This window comes from Ammospiza nelsoni, chromosome 7 (assembly GCF_027579445.1).
Source record: "Ammospiza nelsoni isolate bAmmNel1 chromosome 7, bAmmNel1.pri, whole genome shotgun sequence".
Lineage (NCBI taxonomy): Eukaryota > Metazoa > Chordata > Aves > Passeriformes > Passerellidae > Ammospiza > Ammospiza nelsoni.
In genome coordinates this window covers 27,640,387-27,661,776 of record NC_080639.1, presented here as the reverse complement: position 1 = coordinate 27,661,776, position 21,390 = coordinate 27,640,387, and the positions used below count along the sequence as shown (strand labels likewise).

At 40.7% G+C, this 21,390-nt stretch overlaps 1 protein-coding gene across 3 annotated transcripts in view; it reads right to left on the bottom strand.

The window, feature by feature from the left end:
• Window positions 1-20,747, bottom strand: part of PTPN4 (protein tyrosine phosphatase non-receptor type 4) — a 109,341-nt gene extending 88,594 nt beyond the window's left edge. The window contains exon 1 of one of the 3 annotated variants that reach the window (XM_059476501.1): window positions 20,692-20,747. In XM_059476501.1, the coding sequence (XP_059332484.1) occupies window positions 20,692-20,704 (13 nt within the window). In that variant the 5' untranslated portion in view covers window positions 20,705-20,747. The remainder of the gene's footprint in view (window positions 1-20,691) is intronic. The other 2 variants (XM_059476503.1, XM_059476502.1) reach the window with 2 other exon arrangements.
• Window positions 20,748-21,390: the final 643 nt, after the last annotated feature.

Here is a 21,390-nt window from a genome sequence, read left to right as displayed (position 1 = left end):
GTAAACTCAGTTAGCAACAAGCTTCCTCTTCACAAAGATGTACAGGACAGCCCAGAATAGCAAGGCTCACCAAGTGCAGAGCACCAAACCAAAACCACTGGCTTCTTAGTTCAGTTTTCCCAGTTACATCTTCTCTGACACAATCAGTGGATCAGTGACAGAGATGAACAAGTTTGCCATATTATGAAAAAGCAAAAATCTTCAACCCACAAAAAGGAAAGTATTCTTTTCCCATTACAGGTTAAAGCTGGGAACAGACATAGAAACAACATTTTTAAACAGAATAAAAAATGACATCTGAAGCCACCACATTTGCATTATGATTATGCAGAGCACTCTGTCTCTGACAAAGTCCAGATTGAATCAATCCTTCTGAACTCCAGCCACCACCACCAGCAGCATCAGCAGAACTGACTACAGAACAAGTACACTTGAGCAAGTGTCTGTTGCCATGGATAAACACGTATGGAGTAGTCACCTAGGTACAACCATGCAGTTGTTGAAATGGGATGACAGGAGAATTCAAGAGTCTCAGAACTGTCAGCACACTAGCACCAATGACAATGTACCATGAAATTGTTAATACCTTCTGTGGAAAGACATGACAAGACACAATTTGCTCCCTAGATCACAGGAAGCAGATCCTGATGACCCATGACTGGAAATGTTTTGGTAGCTCCAGGAAGTTGCAAAGAGAGTAAAAACCAACAGATGAATGAGCCCCTTTACAGTCCAGTAAAGGTTTGCCAAGTTTTGGCTCTGTCCACTGCTGTAACAGGTCCTCTCCTCCAAAGTCAGTCTTAGTGGGTCCAAAGCTGGAGTCTGTGAAAGCAAGGAAGAACTGATGCAGCTCCAGATGGATCACACAATTACTGAACTGAGGCTCCCAGGAACATGCACCACCCATGGAACAGTGGTGGCCAGTGCCATGCACAGTGACTCCTTCAGCATTACTCGATGGCAGGGTGTCTCAAGCTGAATAGTATCTGAAGAGTTCTTCAGTTCTGACTATTCAGGAGACAAATGTATCAAGGTTTGTCCTTTCCAGATGCAGAAACTGGTGTCAGGGTGCTCTGGCAACTTGTTAAGAATGATGAGCATGATGTTATGTACATCACAGAGAGAGGCAATGGTAAAGAGCTTAATACCATCACCACATTATCCTTATGAAAAGTACCTCCCACCCTCCAAGAACCAGCACAGCATGCCTATTTACCAGGTCACCCAAAAATATCTGAGGGAGCTTCTCAGCAGCTAAGAGTATGAACAATCTACAATGCCCATCTGAGAATTTTCTGTTCTCAAATTCTGAAACCTAGAGCCCAGAGAGCAGAAATCCCTGTTATTTAACACAAAATCAGCAAGAAGCTTCTGTCTGCTACTGACAAGCAGGCAGACTGCTACAAGCTATTCTGATTCCTCATGAAGGATGTAACATAAGCATTATTAAATAACAGACGTGTCCATCTGTCCTCTGGAAGTATATAAAGAGAAACACAAATTAGAATTTCTTCACAGTCTTAGATCATCCGCCTTTCTGTAAGAAAATCTGCTGAAAAAAACAGAGAGAAATGAAAAGGTGCCAACTAGACTGAACAAGTGCTGACAGAGCTCATGAAAGTGCAGAAAAATCTCATCTAGCTCTCAAGAAATCCAAAATAAGTAACTCAAGAACACATACACCCAAACCTACAGCTTATGCATACTTTGTGGTAGGCTTTGTTTTTTAACAGATAGAGAGGCTACACTACCTGGACATCTCTGTCACATGGTGGTCACTATGGCAAAATAACTAAAAAAAAAAATCTACGACTGGCCACTGATATTTTTGCCTCTATATATTCTATTAAGCCACTTTGTAAGATGACTGTAATACTCCTCTGAAAAATGATATAGGAAGATGCTGGTAAGCTGGAGTAGGAGCAGCCATGCCACCATTACATGGCAAGTTTTAATACCACTACAAATCTGGTTCTTACATCTCATCTTGCAGTTCCATGGACTGGTGAATTTTTAGTCTCAACCACAAGGGATGAGAAAAGTGTTAAAATTGTAGGTGTTTGAACATTTATCTAAAATTCACTGTTGTAGTTAGCTTGTTTTCCTGTTTTGTTGGCTTCACTAAGAAGTTTCTTTCCATTTTCTATTGAATATGATTGAGAGTTTAAGTGAATAAAAAATTGCTTTCCAGAGTAACTATATCAGAGTTAGAGATGATCAGAGAGCTATTACTTAACTGCTGTTTTCAGAACAATTACCGATAAAAACACAAAACCACAACATCTATGGGAGCTATATGAAATCCAGACAAGGCAACAGGAGACAAATAGCTGAAAATTTGTCAGTAATGTTAAGGTAAAGAGAACATAACCATTGTCTCCACTGGCAGCAGATCCAGGAATGTATTACCTGAGAAATCTGAGAGCAACTCCTGAATGAAGATCATGCCTTCCTTTCAGCTGGGAAAAAAGAACAGGGTTCAAGGGCTTGTGGAAAAGAGCAGGCAGTAGGATCTATGTTATCAGCAGGCAAGAGCAATGCAGAATGATACAGGCTAAAAAGACATTACACAACTACTGAGAACAGGAGGGAGGTGATGGGAAGAGCTCCCAGGAGTGCTGCCAGCCTGATGATCTGAGCATCAGATCCCCAAGTGTGCACATAACAAGGCCAGAGGATATTTTGGGATAAGAGCTAGAGAGGAACCCACAAAACGTCATATTTATTTACACCTTATGTGCCACAGACAGTTTGCTTTCTATTTCCAATTTGGGATTATACTTCAAGACACTGGAATTTGGTGGTTCACTTTCATCACATGCATCCATTCCTGGTATTAAACTTGGGAAAATGACCTATTTACTAAAAAAACCCAATACTGAATGATCGTGCGTAGCCTGAGTGAGCTCATGTCTGTTTTGGTGCATTAAGCTCAGATTCTTGTTTTACTCAGTCTTTGAAAGAACCAAACATTAATTCGTTTGTATAGAAACAAATGGAAATTTACAAAGCCAATAACTGAGATTATGATAGCCAGAAAGAAGGCATGGACAAGACAATGGACTACAGATCATATGACTGACCAGAGGTTAACTAATATCACTCCTTTCTGGAAAGTTGTACACACCGAGCTGCAGAAATTGTCTCCATGGTGTGCATCACTCTATTAAACAATGCCACTTTTTCTGTTATTGTTTTCCAAACAAGTACTAGAATAGAAGGAACATAATATACATTAACTTTTTGGGAAAAACAAAAAGATATTCTACTCTTACATCAGCTGAGACGTTTTGAGACTTCAACACTTGTAGCCACACCATTACTTACAGGTTTGGAACAAGTCTATTTACATGGGAGCATGCAGAATTGCATTTAGAGGGGAATTCATATTTTTCCTGCACTTTAACCTCAGTTCAGGAAAATTATCATATTTGCAGGTAACTTATGTTCAGATGTACATTTTATCATTTCAGCATCAGTTTAATATCTGTAGAGTAAAACTAACATCCCCCAACAAACATAGAAACAAGAAAAAACACCAAACACTTTCATGCTGCTTGTTAATAACTTGACTGCAAAGTCATCAAGTGCATCTCTGTAGACTTAGGAAAAGGAAGGGATTATTTACTGCATTGGTTTGCCAAGAGCATCTTGTGATTAATTTCAGGGACATGAAATATTTTGCTGTCAAGATATCCAGTCACTGATGGAAAGACACTATGAAAGCAGGTTAGGTTGCATTACATTTTTTTTGTTACCAATGATTCTACCACAATGGCTAAAGTTTTTCAAATTTCACAATAAGCAGGTACCATACTGTACTGATGTGGACAATTACTGATTTAAATAAATTTTTTAACTTATACATATCTAACTCAAACAGCTTGCCAGTCTAAACCTCACTGTAATTATTTTATGGGTATGAACAAATGACAGTACAGGTTTAACTCATGATGTCCACACAAATTATTCAAATAGGAGGTTTTCAACCTATACTGAGGGCAACAGGCTCCTCCTTCTGTGCACACTAAGAAATGGAGGCTTTCTATTGATGCAGTTATTGATCACTTACTCTAAGAAAGAGATAAACAAGGAGCTTTGGAAAATATGTCAAACATTAAGGGGGAGAGGTTAAGGAAAAAAGCAGCAGAGATCAGGAATTCTAGAAGTAGGATGCGACAGTATCACCGACAACTAGACTTTACTCTGACAAACTCTTTTTATTTTGACATAACCTGGCAGTGTTAGGTAACACAGCATCCCTGACCCACTCCTGAGTCTGGCCTCTTGCTTCCAGCCTTGCATCATCCTCTCCCTACTGCTGACATAGCCATTTGTACAGCCATATGGTAAACCAGAGTGGGGAAATAAGAAGCAACACAATTCTGGCAAAATTATTCTTCAGTCAGAGCAATTCCCCAATCTGACTCACTGTGCAGTGGCAGAAGCACTACAGCAGCACAAGGAGGGCAGCAGGTGGCCATGAGGAGAGGAAGGCTTCCTTCATGGTCAAACAAGGCAAAGAGTAATGGTATGAGCATCCAGCCAAGTTTATATCATTCACTCCTCCATTTAGTTAAATGCCTTTTCAAGATAAGAACAAAAGGGTGGAAAATGTTGAAAAGGTGGGGAAAATGTGAAGATAAACTCAAAACTGAAGCTTTTGACTGTGCATTTCCTGAATCTGGGGCAGAACACAACCAGATAAAATGGGGTGATAACTAGAATCATCTACAGGATTTTTTTAAAATTATGAAGCTAAAGGAAGCATTTCATGTGATGAAAAATAGCTAAGAAAGTGAGCAAATTAAAAAGTAATTAAGAATGATGACAAACAGATTGGAAGGAGATGAAGGTGCAAAAACAGCTCTGGAGACCAGAAATTTCACATATTTCCCACTTTTTCCATAGGTACCTATGGGCTATCACAATAAAAGTACAACTTTATTAAAAAAACAAAGCACACATCAAACCTGTTAATTTCCATATGTCAGTGCTGAAATAATGCCTTTCTTTTTATGTTGATCCAAATAATCTTTTATATATATACCTGAAACTGTTGCATCATTTCCCTACTTATCTGCTACAGACCTCCCTTAAAATTTCCTGCCTTATTTAGGCCCTTTCACCACAGAACACACAAGGACTTGCATACAATACAGCAAACAATGCCAATGAAGAATCATTGGGAAGAAACAAGTGGCATGTGATTTGTTTTGTGGTGTCTGAATCACTAATTTGTATTTTGTTTCAGGAGGTGCCAGGGGAAGGATTAAGACTATAGTGTTAATGCAGACAATTCTGAAAAGGTCAAGTTCCCCAAAACATTATGAAAATGAAGGCAGCCAAAATGAAATTGCAGCCAAAGACATAACATGACAGAGGTGATGGAGATTGACAGTGAGCTACTCTAAAGGGCTCCCTGCACTGTTTCGTCTGAAGGCAGTGCCACGTCTGGCATATCACAGAAAATGGAATGGTAGTTACCCATGCAGACAGCAGAGAAGTTTTATTGAAGCTGTACTTAACGACAAAAAGAAACTGAACAGAATACGCCCTGAGGTGCTGAATCTGACCTAAACCCCTAGTTTTGTTTGTGCATTAAGAGGTCTTCAAAAGTACAACGTGGCTTAATACAATCCATAATGAGCAGCAAGACTCACCCTACTGTGTCTGTACTGCACAGACCTGCACAGAACCTGGTATTTGCTGCACTTTCTATCTTCAAATTTATATACTCAGTAGGCGTACAAAAAATATCTCCTTTTATCCAATGATCTCAGAGTTTTACTGGGAAACCATTTCTCATTTATAAAGGAATAGAACAAGATGCAGAAAACCAAGTAATTTGCCTGTCATTACACAGTGAGTCAGTGGCAGCAGCCCACACTGGTCATACATCTCTTGCTGTTCTTATCAGGTACTGGCATTAGAATAAGGTCTTTTATAATAGTTACATCCATATGTATCAACAACATGATCCTCACAATTTCAAATTTATGCTCGTTCTTTCTTTTGCTCAGAAAATGAACACTAAGCTTATACAATGCACTCTATTTAAAAGATAACACATTACTGCCTTCTTTTTCCAGCCCAGTATTTCTTTGACTGAAAGATACCAGAAATGCTTTTGTGTTTGGGTTTACAATGAACACTTAAAAATAGTTAAATATTCTACAAAATAAAAGTTATAGCTATGAGTAGCTACATGTTCAAACCACACAAACCTAGGAATGGATTTATAATCAGTTGTATGTGGTTACACCAAGGAAGATTGTCTGTACACAGGACACAAGTCTGATACATCTCCATGTTATTCATCACTGTCAGGATTACTGAGTTCCGGATCTTTTATCTGATCCCAGAGTGCACTCCCATTCTTATCTGCAGCACGTGCTGATAACTGTGCCAGCCCTTTGGATGCAGAATTTTTCCCCCTGTGGTATGAAAAGTGACTAGAGCATGAGGGGTGGGGGGAGAATGACAATGACAGTACAAATGAACAAGGAACAGTAACACATAAACAAAAGATGAATTGTTAGAAAAAAGGTTAATTTATGCAACTCAAAGAAAAAAAATCTCCTCTAGTTAACAAGCAATTCTTAAAACCCACAGAACTTGGCATCAATTCTATGATTCCTTTAGCATATCATCTTTGGCACACAACCACGGGAATGATTGCATTTTATCTTCATCAATGACTTTGGAGACCTTTCCAAAAAGGAAGACTGTTGTAATTGGTGCTAATACATTTTCCCACAACTAATCTCTGCAGCAGAACTTTCACTGAAGTTTCTTACTGTGCATTCAGTTTTACCACTTGCCAGAATACTGATGGAGTCTAGACTTTTAATTCACAGTTTTTCTTATCCTGCACATGTCCAAGTCCAAATAGATAAACTCATATTGGACATAACAATTGCCACTTTTGCCAATGAAAACCAAAGAATGCTATTCTGATGTATGGAAATACAGAGGTTGTGCTAGGAAGAGTTTCATGCCAATGCATTCAACAGAACTGGCTTACAGCTCTCAGCTCAGGCAACAGAGGGTGAGTAGGCAAGGCCAAGCTGATTATGTAGCTGCTTGATACAACTTCTACCACCTGAAAATGCCATGTAACTGTACAGACACAGACTCCAAAGACCTATTGTGGGTAAAGCAGAAAACCACCAGCAGCTGAAGGAAGAGAGAAAACAGGATCTGCTCCTTCCTTTCTAAACATCTGTCATTATTTCAAACAGATATGGTATGGATCTTTCAAACATTTAAATATAGATATTTAAATGTAGCTTGAGCCCCTGTGTGATTGTTTCTGCTGCACCATGCCAATTAAAAACCTATCAATCCACATCAGCAATGAGCACACACCCTTGTCACACCCTGGTGACCGAAGATCACGACATGTACTGGGATGGTGGCACTGGACTTACAAAGGCAAAGGCAGTTGGATGACACAACCTCCCTCCAGGGACACTGCAGGCTCCCACAGGTGTGGGGAGCAGCCCCACCTGTACACACACATGCTCTTAAGCTTCTGATGTACAAATACAACTCATTAGCTGCCAGTGAATGTAAACATTCCCTTGAGAAGCCAAAGTATGCATAACATTTAGAATAATTCTATTTTTAAAATGCACGTTGGAATCTGCATAGCCATAGATAACTGTGTTTCACAGTTTCTGCAGTGCTCAAGGGATGTATTACTGCTGTAGTCAGTGGCAGGCAATGCAGCAGTGAGAAGAGCTGAGGGGACATGGGCTTAACTATGCATGGCTAAGCTAACATCCTCTGCAAAGTGGCTACCTGGCATGGAACAGTAATTGCTACAGAAGAAAAATATTTATACACAGAGGCCAATGTTTAATTGGCATAGGGAAAGGAGAAGAAATATCCCTATATATTTTTAGGTGTACTTGTCTATTATACAGCCTAGTTAACTATATGTTACAAACTGAAAGATGATTTGCAGACAGCAATGTTTTCTTTCTAAAACAGAGACTGACACTGAAATAATATTTTAAATTTACTTTCCATAACATAAATTGTAAGTGCTTAGGAATCAATGTCAAGAATTAGAAGTTTTTAACTATCACATGACATGAATTTATTTCTTACTTGTTCAAATATTATGTTCCATATGCATTGATATTTTCTGCTTCCCTCTATTTTTATACATGAGATGTTTAAGATGCGTAAAAAGACTCCACAAAATCTTTTTCCTCAAGAAATAAAAATAAAAAAGCCTCCTCCAAAAGATCAAGGCAAGTGGCTTCAGATGTTCAGCTTTCAATCCAGAATAATAAAAGAAAACTATTTTCTGAAAACATACATTTCCTTCCTAAGTTTGGAGAATTTCTTTACTCTGTCAAGCAGGCACAATTCACTACAAAATACCAGAATTGCATACAAGGTGGTTATACACCAATTCTGCTGAAGAGGATCTTAGAAGGTAAGTGGGAAGGCAAGAGAATATTTTTAGTAGGTCATAAGACACAAACATAAACCAACTATGTCATGCTGTTGTAGAGAGGGAATCCCTCATTTGAGGATACAGAGTCAGGTGCCCAACCCACGGGACAGATGAAGGTCCTCCCTCAGGATTCTCAGCATTGCAAAACCTCAAAGGGACCTGGTTTGAAGCTTCATAACCCAGATGCAGGTCAAATAAGAACAGTCCAGTTACTTCATACAATACCACAGAAATTGAATGTATCACAGCTTTCAAATACTTTGAAACAATTGTTATCCATATATAGTTGATGGAATGCTTACTAAGACACTCAATGTTACATCAATTAGATATTAGATTCAGTTCTTTTATTATGGTAAGGAGGAGTGCAACACACTCACAAACCCTGCTCTAGCAGAAGAAAGCACTTCTGGAAAAGGGATGACAAGTACAAAACACACTAAAGTGGTCAGGGAAGGATTTAGTTCAAATTTAGGACTGTATTTTTGTCCCTGAGATACATTTTTAACTACCTGTTCCACAAACAAGGTATATACTTGTATATACTTCAAAACAAAGTTCAATAAAAGGGATTACCTGACAGTGGGGAGCTATGAAGCACACTATGCTGTACCAAATAATAACTTCTTTCTTGCTCCACACCAGTACTATATTTTATTATATCCCTGCTTCAGGTTTTCTGGCACCTACTTGCATGAGCTGGATAGATTGCTGCTTTCCAAGTCGCCCTCGTCTCCTACCACTTCTGGCATTCTCTGGTTTTTCCACTTCTGTTTCTTCTTCTTGCATTCAAAACAAATTATAAACATTTGATGTAAAATGTATCAAAATGTTTTCTGATATATTTGAGGTTGGCTGTTTAAGAACAGCACTGCCAAAGAAGATTGATAATATCCACAAATATTTGACCTGTGTCAAAAAAAACCATGAAGTACTTGGTTTCTCTTGCTTACTGCCATGAACTGATTTTCATAAAGAAAAAGAACACAGACAAACCTAAAAATACAGAGTGATGGTCACTTTTAGAGAGATTTAAAATTATTTTTTGCCCTTTAGCAGAACCAAGTTTCCCTACCTAAACTATTTTTAGATGCCCATGATTATTTCTTCCAGCTTATAAATTTGTTACATTCAAAGCAGCTAGAAGAACAGAGGAAGGGCAAGAATGTGTTTTAAGCAAAAAAAGTCATGTTTAATAAACTTTAAACATTAGGATTACAAATTGTGCCAGCAATGTTCCATTATCTTGTTTTGATAAATGCAGAACAGCCTTGGAAATTAAAAGAAGCTTCATGTTGCAGTGACAAAATTAAGATAGGTTTTGGTGTACCTATCAGTCAGCTGAAATGCAGACATTAACATACTAACTTTGTGGATCCTTGAATGACATAAGTGTCAAGATGAAAGCAGCTGACTGAAATGCAATCTGAATTAGAAATGGAAAGGAAAATGGGGAAGAACTTTGAGGAACCAACAGAAGATCTAATTTCATTTCACTTTATTATTTTTTTTAAGGTAACACCATGACAGGATTTAAATCCCAAATGCATATCATTCCAAATGAGACCACTGAACACCAGTGGCTCTGCAGCTATGATATTGTCTGTGGTACCAATCTTGCTCCTCACCATACTCCACCTTGACCCTCTTTCCCTCATCAGCAGCAAAACACTTCTCAGGGTGCAGTGTAAATTTCACCTGAAGAGTGTTTGCACTCCAAGTGTTAGGACAGGGAAGGACCAGAGACAGGCCATGCTTCCCTGTGCCTCCACCGAGCTGAAATGCTTCCCAAGTGCCAAAACATGCAGCCGCTCCTGCAGCAAGGGAGGTGAGGAGGGGACTGTGGGGCTGCATCTCAAGTGACTGGGCTGGTGGCAGTAAGCCTCAGCATTAGCTGGTTCTCAAGATGAAATTCCACAAAGAAGCTCTTAACACCTCCTTCTCCTCACACAGAACCAAACTGTCTGGCGAGCAGGAATGAGGAGATTGGGAGGGTGGGGAAAGGCAGCCAGCATCTAAAAGGTCCTGCTGGTACCTTGACTTGGCTCTCTGAATTATCAGCAGCAGTGAAAAGTAAAACTAGAACACGGAAAAATCCATTAATCTGAGTACCCTGCTGACAACCAGAACAAAACTCTTCCCTTGCAGATGCGCTCCCCACCCCAGGTGTAACACTGCACCATTACCTGAGGGGAACTGCCCCAGCTGCCCAAGAGCAACACCACTCAAAGGGCTCCTTTAGAAAAGTAAAGCATTACTGAACACAGAGCGCTGTATTTCACATCACATCATCTTTGGACTACTTCAAAAGACAAACATTAATTTTTTAAAGATTCTGGTGTGCTCAAACCACGTCTCTGAAGATAATCTCACTTCGTAGAACCCACCTAAAACCTTCAGGATCAAAGGAACTGTTCCAGAAGCCATGGCCTGATGTAATATGAACACTAGAGGCTGTGTTCCAGCCTAACCCTGCATGATCACAGGTTGGTCACTTCTGTGATTGCTAGCATCAGAAAATTGAGAGTTCTGGAGGAGAGGAAATGCTTTACACTGCATGAGTTGAACAGATGAAAATTAATCAAACTCCACTCTTTGAAGACAATTTTTACATTTTCATCACAATATAAGAACAGGAGATTGTGCCTAACATTTGGTTGATCTCTGAGGAAAAACCCACCAGTGAATATTTCACTAACAACCCTAGCACAGAGCTCAACATGCAAAATAACATGAATAGAGCTCGAGAGAAAAGATAAAAATTACACTGTTTTGGAATGCTGAATGTAAATACATCATTTTCAAATGAAACTGTCAAACATCTTGTTGTGGTGGTAAAAACCAAATCACTATGCAAAATGATAATACAAGAAAAGTCAATTGTATGTTTCTAATAATAAATGCTCTTGTGGCTTTTGAAGTCACAAAAAAACTCTTGGCTGAATTGAAGCATTGATTTCTGTAGTTATTTATGAGCAGTTCCTATTAGAATTCTATTGAATTCCTTGAATGGGGAATGGAAGTGCTTTTGAAAACACACACAAAAACTCTTAAACAAGGGACAAAATAAATGGAGAGTGTCACATTGCCAAAAAGTATCAAAAAGTCAACAGAACATTTCAACGTTTTTTGAAGTGCAAGCATGTATGACATGGCTTGACAGAAAATAAGTGTAATACAAAAACAATATTCAAAATACATTTCCCCAGCACTCCTGAAGAGGAAGCATAAACACTGGTATTTGCTTCTCAGACATTATTTCTAAATTACTTGCTATAATCTTGAAATATAATCTATAGTAAAACATAGTTTTATTTTACAGAATTTTAAAATGCAATCACTCCATCTTTTTATCCACCACCAATATGATGATATTTTACTTACTATGCACACAGATATATCCAAAGTGTATATTATGTTAATTATGCTAAGAAAATAAGGATATTTATACAATGCCAAAAGAAAAGGTTTCACTGTGGGTTTTTCTGAGTACTAACAAGAGACATTTAAGTCTGGAAAGCAGACTTTTAGAATGTAGCTTTCTGTCTACAGCAGAAAAATAGTAACATTAATAAGTTTATCTTCAGAACTTCTGTATCAGCCTATTTTTATTTTAATAGAAACCACATTTGTTTTCTCATTGAAAGTAATGAGCACTTCTAAAATAATCTTACCACAGAGTGCTCTTCAACAACTTAAGTAGTATCTTATTTTGAAGCAATTTAAAATTATTATTATTAGAGCATTACTCAATACATATAATAATTTTTTTTCTATTTTTCCTAATTACTCATGGCACACTCATTCTGCTGAACTACAGCAACTTCTTTGAATCTGCAGTTACACATCTTTGTCCCTAACATGATGACATAATTTGCTATCACACAGCACTATCCAATGAGGGATGGATCTCTGGTCATGTAACACATCCCAGCTTATTGTACACAACTGCTGGAGCACACACAGTTATCATGGCACACCACAACACAAAATATATTCACATGAATATGAAAGACTTCAGTGGAAAAAGGCTTTTGCAGATACCAGAGCAGCTACAATCATTTCCCACAACAGTTAGAATGAATCTGTTTGTCTGGCAAACAAAGGAAAAAAATACTGCAAAAAGGTGGATTGGAAAATGCTTACATCCATGTAACTTAGAAATAGAAAACAGAGATTTGACAAAGTAGCTTCACTGGCAACATAAGTTCTATTCAAAGGTGGCTGAACATGAGCTGAAGTTGCAGATGTTAATCAGGTTTCTCTTTCAAGCTACTCTCTCACATACATTTCATTAGTATAATTTCTACAAAGCACTTTTATTTCTGTTTTCTCAGGACTGTGTATGTGTTTCCAATGCCAAAGAAGTTATTATCCACACGACCCTTATTCAGAGAAGGATGCTTTTTATGAAAATGCTGCAGAAAGCACCCAGCATTAATGAGCTCCCATACAGCTTTCCTGTAGAAGGAGGGAGAGCATATGGAACTGGGGAGGGGACAGCAGCACGATCATTAAAGGGAGGCAATGCTTCTGCTGCTAACTACAACTGAGCCTTTTAATTGCTCACTTCAGTTTTATTAAATAGCTTACAGCTATCTAGAGAATTTCTAATCTTGCATTTAATTAATCTCAAGAATGAAGTTCTCCTGCAGGAATTTCCTCTTGGAGGACTTTTTGTCAGATGTTCATTTTCAATCTATTTTCTAGCCCTCTGCTGAGGAATTCTGTTCCAAGTGTAACTGTATGTACACATCCTTAGTGGTTACTCACACCTCATTTTCTTACTGTACAGCTCTCCATCCTTCAAGTGGCATGTCTTTGAAAGCAGAGATATTTTAATTAATATCTTTATAATGTCTGTTATTCAATCCTATACAATTTACTTAACTATTGAAAGGCTTGAACATAATCCAGAGTTTCTGCAAGCATGGGGACTGTGGAAAGTCAAAAAGAGATTTACCAGAAGAACCCAGGAACATCCACCACAGTGCATCCCTCCCCAGGCACACTCACATGGTCACTTCCCCAGACAGATGCAGGAACTGCAGAACAAAATACTCAAATCTATCCTATGAGAAAAGGGAACAGACAGTATCACCAATACCATAATTCTCTTAAGTAACAGTAAACCTATTAGGTGAAGGTGCCAAAAAATTGTAACCACATTACACCACCCAGAAAAGCAAAGCAAAAATAACCCTTTCCCAACAACAAATTCCAAAATTATTTCCTTAGTCCAAATTTGAATATCTAAGGCCACTTCCAGCCTGAGTAGTTTACAAATCTGACTTATATGGTATATTTTAATATATCATACAATGAAAGGAGAAGCAAAATGTTAATTAGGGAAGGGTTAAGAAAGGTAAGAAGCTTTTGCCACCATTAATGTTCTGTCCCTCCTCACCCAGCTGCATGTATAGCAAACTTGAGAACAGGTGACAGAACCACAACTAGCAGCAACTGCATCAGCTCTCAGTGCTGGAGAATCCAAATCAGTAGTCTCACTTAAGCCCACAGGAAACAAATAAGCCCAAAAAAAAGTTCAAATCACTTGGAGGTAAGACCCCACAATGTAACCATCTGGTGTGTTTGTTCCATTGTAACACAGCTTCTGCATTTCAGTTTCTCCCTCCTGTGGTGGTGGGTGCCACAGTTAGTGCAGCACAAGCTTCACAACAGGTCATGAGATTTGTGGACAATAAAAAAAAAAATAAATTACCTCTCCTTCTTCATTATGTTTACCAAAACCCAACACACTTTAAAATTGTTGCAGGGCAGCTGTCCTTCTCTTTCCCCTCTTTTCTATCCCAACTTAGACAAAGATGATACACCCCTTCAGTTTTAGAGGCAGACACATTTCAGTCTTTCAAAACCTTCTTTTCATAAATACTACACCCTTGCAAATATTCAAGAGATCTGCTCCATGGAAAGCAGGTGCACTTGGATGAGCTAACAGGATGCACTCTCTCCTTACAGAACCAACACACAAGCCTAAAACAGAGTAAGTGGGGAATTACTGGTAGATGAGGATTCCCATCCATAGCCTCATTTGCACCCAAGCACTAAAAACAGACTGTGGCATCAATCCTAACTGCAGCCTGCCTCCCAAAAAAAGGCAAGAGCCTCTTCCAAGGGAAGTCAATAGCAGCTCACAGTTTGGAGCTTACAGGCCACAGATTTCAAACTCAAATGCCAAGTTCCATAAAATTTTATTTTTAAGTCAAACAAATTGATAAACACCCCTGCTCCCAAAGTAAAGCTTTTCTAAATAGGGGCACTGAATAAACTCAGAAAAACATTTTAAGAGCAGTACTGAGGCTCTATGCAGTTCAGAGACAATGCAAAACTGGCATATGCAGTGCACACACAATTCGTTGGGAAAAAACAACTTACAATGCAACACATCACTGGACATCAGCACTGGCCATCTTTAACCCTATTTACACATCAAAAGACAAAAATATCTCTCACTTTTTCAGATGACACTACAAGCTTGTTGCACGTATCAAGACAGACAAATGCAAAGTGACATATGTTAATTTTAACTCTCTCCAAAGCCAATTTTTCATGGGAAGACTGCAGTTTTTTTCCCCAAAAACATCTCTGAATTCAATGACAAGGCTAACAGAAACAAAACAAACCCAGTTTTATTATGTCTTCCTCATAAATGGTCATTTTTAAAAGCAAAAGCATTGAGTCAAAGCTGTAAAATCTGAGAAGCAATTTTTTTCAGTACCAAAAGAAATACATTACATTTTTGATTTTTTTTTTTTGTTCAAATCAGTTATAAGAACTTTAATTACAATTAATATGTTTTGCAACTTCACGGCCTAGGAAAATATAAGGGAAAGCACCATCAAGAAATTCTCTCTTGGCCTGGATACAAAACTGTGCTAAGCTGGAATTTCAGAGAGCATCAGCAGCAATAACTGTTCTTCCACTGACTGGTGTATTTTCCAGGTGCTCTTACTGACTATGTGGTAATTTCTCTACCTGAAGGACAGGAATCAACAGCATTTCCAGTTCCAGTCAAGCCTGAACTAAGTATGGAGTTACTTCAGCCCTGTATCTCTGCTGGCACACACAAGAGAGCACAAGCTCTGGTGTGTCACATTGAATTTCTCCTTTGAGAAGCACAGGCCTGCAGTGTTATCAAATCCACTGCACATGCACCTTCCACTGTGGCCAGAGAACACAGAAATCTCGCTTGTTCACCTCCTCCCAGACAAAGCATGCCAGCCCATCTCTGGGACAAAGGAGCCACAGCAGGCTCTGTCACCAGCTGCTGCGTGGACAGGATCTGCTGCAGATACAGTTTCAATTGCTGGTTTCAAACCTGACATAAAAAAGCAAACAACTTAACTAAGAATCGTTTTCTCATCTAAGAAAACACCACTTACGTAACTTTCATTGCACTCAGTAACTGACACAAGCTGCAGAGCACTACTGATATAATTTGTTTCTCATTTCTGTCTTTTGCAGCAGACACAAAACGCTCCTTGGAGGTTTGGTTGGGTGGGTGGGTTTTTGGGAGAGTGGGGGATTTGTAGGTCAGAGAGATGTTGGTGCACAAACACAAAAAAGTGGCCAAAGGACTCAGGAAAAGCTAAAATACGCTCAGCTGTCTTAAAAGTGAATATCCTTCTGGAGACAAAATGAGGATCATTTGCTTAATCCAAGCACAGTTAACAGCACAAAACCAAACCAATTTAAATTGTTACTTCTAGCAAACACCAGAAAAGAGCTTATATTTCATTTTTTTTTCAATTGGCTTATTAAAACTATCAAACAAAATAGCAAAATCATATAGAACTCAATACCTTCAGACTTTAACTGATGTTTCCCAAGAAAAAGCACCAGTAGAACAAGGTTCTGACTAGCAGATATTGAGCAATTTTTAAATTAAAGTCCAAAATCCAGGCTAATAAGAGAACTGAATACATCCTCCTTAAAGCTTATCTACACCATTCTAATTATAAAAAAAGTAAAAATTCCAAGTATGAAAATGGTAATCTCTAGCAGCACTACATTTGATTGTCATTTGAAGATCTGGGCTTTTGGTCATGCAAAATAATTCAGTTACTATTCTCTAATCTAGTTACCCTGAAAAAGATAAGAAATACCCAGAAAGGCAATGTAAGAATGCACGTGCCATGGGAAGTGGGTTGTCTGTTTCTCCCTCATCAATCTTAGGGTCAGACTGAAAAGTGTCAAGTGGCAATGAAGAGCTCACTTCACACTCCAATCAGGAAAAATATTTCCCAGAGCATTCTTCATTACAGGTCATAAATACTCATAATCAAAAGACTGTTTATTTTAAAATGGATATTAGCCATTTCCCCTTCCTCATGTAACTGTAGAGATGGCAGTGTCCCATAAACCACACAACTGGAATTGCATTTATCATCCAATAGTCACAGGAAACTTGTCCAAGAGTAATTGCAGCGTCAGACAAAGCAGGGTGCCAAGAGAGGCCCAATTGCATCACCCTACCAGACTTTGTTTGAAGGTGCATCAGCTGAGAAAGGAGAAGCTGCCTCAATTCTCACATTTCAAAGAGAAATACATCAAGTTATGTTTGTGTGACCTACTGAGAATCTCTGTGACCACCAGCTGTAACATTCTGTGCATGTACTGGGACACTGCACACAACCAGCACACACTTCAGTGTGCTGTTAACCTGATTCCTTTAACCCACACATCTGGACCCTGATTCTGGTATGTCAGCTCATCAATAAAACTTCTCTGAACACTTTAACTGCTATAAACTTGAAGTAATTTATTTTCTAAGTGGCAAACAGCAATAGTTTTCTAATTCTGGAATTCTCCAAAATAAAGATGGAGATTTTGAATATGTACCTGCATATATAGCACTGTAAGAATTATATATATATATATATAGACTTAGAAGGAACTCCAAAATTTTAGAAATTAAAGGTTTTCCAAAGCCTACAGAAAATTGTTTTTGTGCTACTTCAGGGGATTACAAGTCCTGAAGGAAAACCAGCCTCTGTTCCCAAACAAGCATATATGAACAGCTGGTGCAGCCAGTAAAGACCTGCTGTTGTATTACCAGCACTCTGCTGAGCTCCTTGGGTTTTGTCTCCTGCTCAGGCCATTCTCCCCTCCCTCTGCTCTTCCACCTTCACAGTTCCTACTTTCCCCCATGAACAATTCCATATTATATACATACACAAACCATTTTTACAGTTATTTAGGTTGGAGGACATTAATACCCATGAGAATTCTGTCTGGGCATTAATGAAAAGTGACAGCATCAGAGTGAAAGTGTTGTATTTAAAAAAAAAAAAAAAAAAAAGCACAGTCAGCCATCTGCTGAAAGATTCTCTTGTTTGGCCATTTTTTAATTGGTGAGAATGGAAGTGAGGTGACACAGAAACAGGATGTGAAGGCATGGGATTCATATGATCTTGCACCAAATTTAAACCCAAACTGGGGGAGGGGAGGAGCAAGGCACAATCATGAGCAATCAGAGGATCAAACTAGTAAGAAGACCCAAGAAGACAAACCATAGGAATGCACTATTTATCAGTTTAGGGAAAATAGTCTAACATTGATTCCAACACCAAAAAAAGCCATGCACATGTCTACTGCTTGTTTTAATTAAAGATTTGACCAGTTGAAAAGTTAGAACAGACTATTAATCCACTGTAATTTTAAGAAGACATTTACCCAACCCACTGACTACATCCAAAGCCTAAACTGCCCCAAGCAAGCTGCTCTTGTTCCCACACACAGGTGAGCTGAGGGCTGACCCGTCCTGGCTGCCTTTGGTGTGCATCCCACCTTCTACATGTGCACACAAACCAAGGCACACAACTCCCATGTACACTCAGCAAAATCCTTACAAAGTAGCAACCATAAATAATGGCCCAGTGAAATGGAGCCCCCAGATGGTGCTCAGGACCTTTCAGCAGTGCTGTTACAGTATGAAAGCAACCTTTTAGAAGTGCCTTTATCCCCACAATCATGTCACACACTGCTGTATGAGGCTGCCAGCCCTGGAGCTCTGCATGCCCACAAGCCCCTGTGACACCACACTAACACCACCAAGCACTCACACACAGCAATGCCCAGGACAAACACAGGCCTGATGCCTCCTGAACCAATGCTGGAGCTCAAGTTCCTGCAGCAACTTCTGTGCAGGTGCAAACATCTGCCCACAGAGGGGCCACTGCAGGACCTGAGCCAAAATGATGTACCCTGAGTATTAACTTACCATATATTTCAAATATGCTAATGACAGTGACATGTAAATAGTACTACATGAACCCTGCTCATTAACAGAGAGCCATTAGCATTACTTCTAAGATTATAGGATTTTGGGTTTTGTTCATGTTTTAAAAGTATAGCTGCTAATAATGAATTAATTCTAGTCACAGAAAAACGGTATTGGCTGAACTTTCCTGCTACTATGGTGTAAGTGTACCCAACCCTGAAAGTATTTTTAGCAAGGGTGTTCAATCAATACTGCTATGTACATCCTAAATTAGACATTAACAGGACATGAGAACTGTAAAGCATGGCAACAAACAATACATTCCACGGACAATTTTGCTGAACAAGAAGTAACCATCGAAGTAAACTCTAAACAGGTAAATCTGATTCCAAACAAATTTAACTGCAAACGTAAGGAAAACATACTGAAAGGTAAAATTACTTAATACATTTCAGCTTGTGAAGAATATGCATTTGTATTTCAATGTTTAATCTGACTCTGAAAAACTAAAATTAAAAACACGCACATCATCTAAAAATACAAAGAAACAGTAATGACAACAAAATTATAGCAAAAAAAATCAGACCGACAGTACATTTCTGAGTTTACAAAGTATAAACTTGCCTGGGAAACATACTGACACACATGTACATATTTGTAAGCTTATCACCCAGAATCATTTTTTATCAACATGGTGCAAGCCAGAGTCGTGCCAATATGTAAAAACAACTTTTTAGGTCAGTGAAGCAAGAAATCCATTGTCAAGAAAATGGCACCCATAAGATTACAATAGTGAATATATTATGTTCAAGCAACGAACTGGAAAACTTTCCTACAATATACAAATCTAACAAAAAATGGTTTTACCAATTCTAATGTAACTCCTTCCTGTATTCCTGCAACGCACATTTCCAATGTGAGGAGCACACCATGCCTGCATGCGTGTGAACACGTCGGTGGCTCCCAACATTACAGAGCACTTATTTGCCAAAACAAGCAGGCAAACGTGCACTCACAAAACCCCCTCACCACCGAACTCTGAGTTTAGCTCAGGGCAAGAGAAATGCCCCGTGGGTGAGCAAATGTATGTGCACACCGCAGCCTAAAAATTATCCTTCAGCTGAGATCCATTAGCACTTCTGTAATACACCAAGTCACACAAATATTTTCTACCTCACAGTTTCAAAAATTGTAACAGCTTGGCCACACTAAAATCCTGGATGGCTGTAAATAACAGCATAAAGTTCGTTCACGTGTATTTTACGTCCGAACGATGCATATACCCTTCGAACAGACCAGAGGTGGGAACATCTCACGTACACCGGCTGCTATCTAGTTTTAGCCACTAGCTCTTGGAGATTTTTGAAAGGAAAAAGACGTTTTGCTTCTTCCAGCCGGTGCTGCAACAGCATGCACGAGTTAACCCATCACCAGGTAGACGAAAAGCCTCTGTCGCATATAGACACAGCGATTATACAAGCCTTCTGCTCGAGGGAGACACTAAAAATGTACCAGAGGAATGCAGCGACAGCACTCAAACCTATTTTCCCTGCCCATAACCAGGGCAACGCGCACATGTGCCTAGAAAGCACAGGATCGCAAAGTTTTTTATTAAACACGCTAAAATAAAAATCCGTTTCGGGCGTTCGGCGGAGCTCTGTGCATTTTAGAGACCCCGACCTGCCCCCGCAGCTCGTTCCCCTCGAGGCTATTTCCCCCCCACCCCCACACACCCCCTTGGCCGAGGGGAGCCGGCTCTGCTGCTTTTTCGGAGGGGGAAGCGGAGGGAGAGCGCACACACACGGCCACCCCCCCTCTCCGAAGGGCTCAGGGCAGTCGCTCTCCGCCCGCGGCGAGCTGAGCGCGAAGTTGCGGGAGGGGGAGCGGGGGGGTCACAGCACACACACGGCCGCGGCTCGCAGCACCCCTCGAGCCCCCAGCCCGGAGCCCCGAGCGCGCCGGCGGCCGCCTTTACCTTCATGTACCATCCACGTCCTGGTTCCAGATGGAGCGGGGAGCGCCGAGGCGAGAGGCGCGGGGGCTGCGCGCTCGCGCCGCTGCCGCCCCGCGCGACCCCCAACCCGCCTCCGCGGGCGCGCGCACGGGCACGCGCGCCGCAGACGCTCGGGCACGCGCAGCGCCCGCAACCCCCGCGGGATCGGGATCGAGACCGGGAGCGGAGGCGCCGCTCGCCGCCCCCCCCTCCTCAGTCTTCCCGCAGCGCCCGCCCGAGCCGCAGCCTCGGGAGCAGCGACAGCAGCCGCCCCGCGCCCCGCCGCAGCGGCGACCGCCGCATCGTACTGCAGCGACTGGGCCGAGGGAGCGGGGGGGAGGAGAGGGAAAAAAAGCTGAGGGAGAAGAGGACGGAGGAGCCCCGGGGGGAAGGCGGAGGACACCCCCACCCTCCGGCCTCTCCTTCCCCCCTCTCCTCACAGCGACCGGCCGGAGGGGCCGCACGGGCCGGGGCTGTCCCTCACGGAGCGCGGCACTGCCTCGCTCGGACCGGCGGCTGTCCCGCACGCAGCCCCGGCCGGGAGGCACAGGGGACCGGGGGGGAGGTGGAGCGCCGGGGCGCTGCGGAGGCGCCTTCCCTGCCGGCGAGCGAGCGAGCGCCCGTGGGGGAGGAGGGGGGAGGACCTGCAGCCTCCTCCCCTCATCGCCGCCCTCCTGCCCG